This window comes from Triticum urartu, chromosome 5 (assembly GCF_003073215.2).
Source record: "Triticum urartu cultivar G1812 chromosome 5, Tu2.1, whole genome shotgun sequence".
Classification (NCBI taxonomy): Eukaryota; Viridiplantae; Streptophyta; class Magnoliopsida; order Poales; family Poaceae; genus Triticum; species Triticum urartu.
The window spans coordinates 486,615,508-486,621,507 of record NC_053026.1 but is presented as its reverse complement, the minus strand read 5'-3'; the positions used below and the strand labels follow the sequence as shown (position 1 = coordinate 486,621,507).

The 6,000-nt window shown below is 55.8% G+C and overlaps 1 protein-coding gene across 1 annotated transcript; it reads right to left on the bottom strand.

The window, feature by feature from the left end:
• Window positions 1-3,279: 3,279 nt before the first annotated feature.
• LOC125510051 lies at window positions 3,280-4,954 on the bottom strand. Its single transcript, XM_048675138.1, has one exon. The coding sequence runs from the start codon at window positions 4,674-4,676 to the stop codon at window positions 3,660-3,662; it is 1,017 nt and encodes a 338-aa protein (XP_048531095.1). The 5' UTR covers window positions 4,677-4,954; the 3' UTR covers window positions 3,280-3,659.
• Window positions 4,955-6,000: the final 1,046 nt, after the last annotated feature.

Below are 6,000 nucleotides of genomic sequence, written 5' to 3'. Positions count from 1 at the left end.
CCGGCATTGGGCGTGTTGGCGTCCTCAGGGGCGATTGCACCCCTGGCGTCGTCCGTCCTCGTCCTCACCCCAGAGCAGATGACAGCCGCAATCCTGGAATTACGGCAGGCTGTGGCGGGCATCAGGACCTTCCTCGTCGGGCCCCATGCGCCCCAGCCACATCCCCAACAGCCACCACCTCCGCCGCCAGACCAACAGCAGTTACCCCTGCCGCCGCCACCCTTGGACGTGACCACGGCGCCGGTCATATCGTACCAGTATGGGATGCCTACGACGGGACTGCGACGACCTCGTTCCCATCAGCGCCGCCGCCGTCCCAGGGCGTCCCCATCCAGCAGATCAAGTTCCCGCCGTCGACGTCACCACTTCTGGCTTGGATTGCTACCCGCCACATGTCGGCGGCGGTGAGGCTGCATGCTGCTGCGAGCGGCCTCCTAGCGCGTCGGCGTGCGCGGGAGATGTGTGGTCTGCAGCTGTCGCTCCTCCCAGTTGCGCTTTGCTCTGCAAAGGACCTCGATCTTGTCCGTTGCGTCGGGGATCTTGGGCATACTGCTTTCCCCATGGAGAGCAACTTCAAAGTCCGCGACATCGGCGGTTGGGGGACGCACCCCTCCTCGCCATTCTCCATCGAAAGCCCTCCACTCTTCTCTGTGCGGTGAAGACCAACTGTCGTCTGGCGGGGAAAAGGCATGGTGTCACCGACAGGAGCGCACCGCATAGCACCATTGCATTCCGCCGCCGGCCGGCGTGAGGGCGCCTCTGTTGGTCGCTCTTGCGACCACTTCCGGATGGCCATACACATACACTCCTTTTGTCTAGATGGTGTCCGTGGATCCAGGTGGTTGTACACGTGCACGTCCGACATGCGGATGGTGTCCACTTTATGTTCAGGGTCCAAAATAAAGCGTCCCAGTCCATTTCAAGTTGAAGTAATAAAACAAGTCGAGATGTAAAAGGCTTGTTTTTAGGTGTTAGGTCTGTGTTGCGTCGAGTCATGGTTATAAGTTGGTTAGGTTGCAGCTCGAGGACAAGCTGCATGTCCAGGTGGGGTGTAGTGTTAGAGTACGTAATGGGCCTAATGGGCCTGGGCTGGTGGTATAGTCCATTAATCTTAGGATTAATTAGAGATAAGGGTCGCTTGCTTAGGGTTAAGTAAACCTCTCTGTATAAGGGGAGGAGATGTATTAATCTAATCAAGTAAGAATTAAGAAGGAAATCCCTTCCATCTTGCGCGGCCATGGGCAAAAGGCCTCCGGCCGGCCCTCTCACGCCCTTCTTCTAGCAGCCACATAACAGATATACAGACGGTCAAGCAATGGTGGTCTGCCACGACCTGGCTATTCTAGAAAGGCGAGAATCTCCTTGCAAATGCTTGTCTGCTGGGAAATCAGGAACGAGAGAAATGCTCGAGGCTTTCGCGACAAGGAATCTCGGCCAACGAAAGTGGTGACAATAATCAAGGAGGAGGCCAAGACATGGGTGATAGCCGAGGCTAGATCTTTAGGCAATTTAATTCCAGGAGAGTGATCCCTTTTGTTTCCATTGGACCTGTGTGGTCCTGTAAGCTTGAAACCTTGTCTAAACCTTTTGAGGTTAGTGTTAGAGCGTGTCCAATGGGTAGCCCCAGCCCTGCTGCCCCGCAGGCCAGCTCGGCTCGGACGCCATTCTGGCAGCTCAGCGGGTGCCTTGTAGATGGGACGGATGCTTGTAGAAGAGGCGGCTTTCTCGATTGATAAAGTGAGGAGAGAGATGAAAAGGCAACAGAGATATGAGAAAAGGAAGATACAGGGAGCAGACAAGGAGAGACAGGGAGCTCTCTACCTCGCACATGGTTGTCGCTCATGACGACGTCACGAAGCCATGGATGCATTGGGTAGATGCAAAACTAACCAGCGGCCTCAACTTCTTATGTGGATGGGCCGGGGCATCACCAAGGTGATGCCACCGTTGATCATGCCCTTACTGGCCACTCACGGCGTTGGTTGACAGCTTTTTACATAACTCTTGAACATAAAATACGTGACACCACCCGCACACCGTATCACTTGTTTTTTATCAATGTCCGAGAAAGTCTTCTAGTAATTTGGATTGCTTACCACATGTGTCACGTGGTAACGCCTTCTAGTAGTGTAACCCACAAGACCCATACGTTGGTGGGACACTCTAATCTGATGAGACCGTATATGGTTGTGAGACATGAATCGGCCATGACTCCGCTTCGGTAAAGCTATGTTTATGCTCTCGCTAAGAAGGCGCACAGTAACAACAGCTGCATCAAAAGATACAGCAACGTATGTACTGACTGAGTCGTATATCACGGGTACGCCGGTGTAATACAGACATATTCGGGCGGTCACGGCTGCTGCGGAACAGCCAAGCAAAAACGAAAGTATCAAATGGAGTTCAGTCCGTAGTTCCTGACTTTGTTGCGTGAGGTTCAGCGCGCGTGGTGCGTCTCCTCCACGGACTCTCAGATAGAAAAGTCCAAAGAACCTTCATCCCTCCAGCAGATTAACTATGTGAGATCCATCCAGGCGTACGTGTGAAGAAGTCTAGCTAAGACCATCCACATCCACGTCCACCCGTACGTACGTACTCTACGAGCTTTGCTCATTTTATACGGATTCCAATCTACATGGAGAGGTGGCATCAGTTAATTGGAAATTGGAGAGGGCCACAGCTAAAATCAGGGAGGAGAAAGTTTATTAGGGGAGGACACGTAATCCCGTAATGCCCTCCGTGACACCACAGCTAAAATCAGGGAGGAGAAAGTTTAGACGTGACATGCTTAAAAAACATCTAGATGTGAATTAGACAAACTGATCCCGTAATGCCCTCCGTGACCCTGATTTTAGCTGTGGCCCCCTCCAATTTCCAATTAACTGATGCCACCTCTCCATGTAGATTGGAATCCGTATAAAAATGCCCATGAGTGTAGCAAAGCTCTCTACTCCGTGGGCTCGGCCGGTCACAGGAGAGATTGACTTGTAAATCACTCGAAGATGATGATTGAACCAACACGCAAATTTATTAACGAACCACCTAACCAGTTTCGCCACTACTCTCTCGCTTTCCCAGCCATTGCCATTCGCACGCTGAGCATCCAGTACGTACGTCGTCCTCAGCGCTTTCGGTCGCACCGTCACCTTCTTCTAGCTCTAGCTAAAGCTTCCTCGCTCCGGACGGTGCGCGAACCACATCATCCTCCACTACGTACAGAACTTATCTATCACCATCACCGCAAAGACCCCTGCTGCTTTTTCTTTACCAGAAGATAAATAGGAGTAGTCAATCTCATCTTGATCGATAAGTAATATGTTACCAAACATGACAACAGCCTTTCATCTACCTTTGATGTACAATGGACGTGCGTGCACAATCGTGTTTGTTGATCTCTCGTGTAAGATAAGAAGAATGTGTTTTTTGGTGGAGAAAAGAAAAATGGCGGCCCAGACGAACGAACACCTCGATCGCAAGTTCAGAGACCGGGGACAAGGCGCGTACGTAAGCTTTTCGTCCTGCTCTGCTCTGGGACGTGGACACGTATGGTGGGTTTCCGTTCCGCTGGATGCCTCGCGGGAGTGCGTGGCAGGCCCCGCCGGTGACGGCGACAAGCACGAGCACGCACACCGGAGAGACCGACCGAGAGCACGCGCGCGTCACCGGCCGTCGCCGCGCGGCTTCGGGGAGAGGATCCAGTGCTGGCCGTGGGGCCGGACGGTGAGGCCCTTCACCCTGGCGAACAGCGTCACGGCGCGCCGGACGCCGCGGTCGTCGGCGGCCGTGAAGTAGTCGTGGCCGAACATGACGCCGCCGGGGCGCAGCACGGCCCAGGCCAGGTTGATGTCCGCCCACGCCGAGTGGAAGTCGTGGCCCGCGTCCACCTCGATGAGGTCCGCGTACACGCCCCATCGGCACAGCGCCCCGAGCGTGGACGCCGTCGAGAAGGGCAGCGGCAGCACCGCCTTCGCGGCCTCGGGCCCCGCCGCCAGCACGTTGGCCATGAACTGCGGCAGCAGCAGCGCGTCGCCGTGGCGCTGCTGCGGGACGTCGCGGCGGAAGCGGCCGCGGAACGCCGGCCAGCCGCGGAAGTCGTCCACGCAGAGGATGGCCGGGGACAGCGACAGGTTCCTGGCCACGGCCGCCATGTGCAGCGCCGAGGCGCCCAGGAACGCGCCCAGCTCCACGATCACGTCGGGGCGCACCTCCTCGATGAGGTCCGCGAACACCGCCCCCGTCGACCCCCACCCGCGCGGCCGCGCCGCCGCCGGGTGCAGCAGCTTCGCGGTGTGCTCCGGCGGGAAGCTCGCGTACGGGCTCTCGCCGTCGAACAGCTTGTCAAGAAGCGTCTTCACCACGTCCTCGGCCGGCACCGCCTCCCCGCACTTGTCCCCGAACCTGAACAGGTCATGCGGCGGCGAGCGCGGGTAGGCCGCGCCCGCGCCCGTGCCGTTCGACGAGGCCGTGACTCCGACGGAGGCCGCGGTGAGGTGCGCAGCGTGGGGCCGTATGACGGTCTGCGACGGCTTGGGCGTGGACGGGCGGGCGGACGACGAGACGATCCCTAGCGAGTAGCCGACGGAGAAGACGATGAGGAAGGCGGTGACGCGCGGGAGGTGCGGCCGGAGCCTCGCCGGCACACCGGCCGCCGCCGCCGGAAGCCCGCGCGGCTTCATGATCACCACCGGCACGCACGCGCACCTTCCTGTTGTAGGCTCTAATTCTGAACCGGGAAAATCTCAACTTTCTATTCCGTTGGAGATCAGGATCCTGGAGGTTGGTTCGGGACGTCGCATTTATAGATGGATAGAGAGCGGGAGCCGAGGGGCTGTTAGCTGGACGCTGTGTGCTCCCCTTGTTTCGGGGGAAGAGAGATGAGATGAGATGAGATATGATATGCACGAACGAAACGAGAGATGGGGAGAAAGTTTTGATCTTTTGTGTGTGTGTTGGTGAGGGGTGACTGCTCTGCTCTGCTTGGACGGGTTGGTGAGGTGTGGGTGGTGAATCTGATCACGGTTAGTTTAGGAGCAGCGGCACCTGCATCAGAAAAAGCATCAGGTAGTGGAATTGCGTGCATGCGCGGGGGGGTGGCAGGGGCCTTTCTGTTGGCAGGAAAAGAGAATGTCAGTGTGGATACTCTGTCACTCACTGACTCTGCCCTGGTCCCTGCAGAAACTGGTTCACCTCACTGCCCACGTCCTGCCTCAGTGAAGGTGCAACTAGCTCATCTGAATGTACTTCTTCATTGACCTCACTGCCCACTGAAGGTGCAACTTTTCATTTTTGGAAGGAAAAACTTCCCAACTATTCATAAAAAATAATAGAAATTACATTTAAATCCGTAGACCACCTAGCGACGATTATAATCACTTGAGTGAGCTAAAGATGCCCGCCATTATCACCCCTCCCTTACCGGAGCTGGGCAAACCTTTTATAATAGACAGTCGGGTAGTCATCGTACTAAGGCTCGGCAGGACTAGCGAACCAAAATAGCAACTGTCGCTGATGAAAAAAAGTGTAGATCGGAAGGATCCAACCTGTAGTCACACCAACATAGACGAACGAAGACCGGATCCATCAAAGACAACACCGACTGAATTCCACGATTCCACCGGAGACACACCTCCACAAGCCCTCCCACAACACTAGACGCACCGCCGGGACGGGGGCCATGCGGGTAGGATCTTATTATATCTTCAGGAACAACTACCGCATCGCCTTCTTGAGATGGACACAAACCCTAACCAACCTAAAAAATACCTAAAAGGGACCAGGTGCCCCTCCCCCCTCCCAGCAAGAGTTGGGGTCCACTACGCCTCCATGGCCCTAAGGACACGAAAGATGAGGCAGACCGACGACAACGCCGCTAGAAGGCAGGAAGATCGCCTAGGAGTCACCTTTCTTGGGGAAGGTGTGCATAGATTAACCACAGTGCGATTTGGCAAGGTGTGGCGTTGGGTCATCGGTTTGTGGTGGCAGACCAAAAGCCCTCTTAGG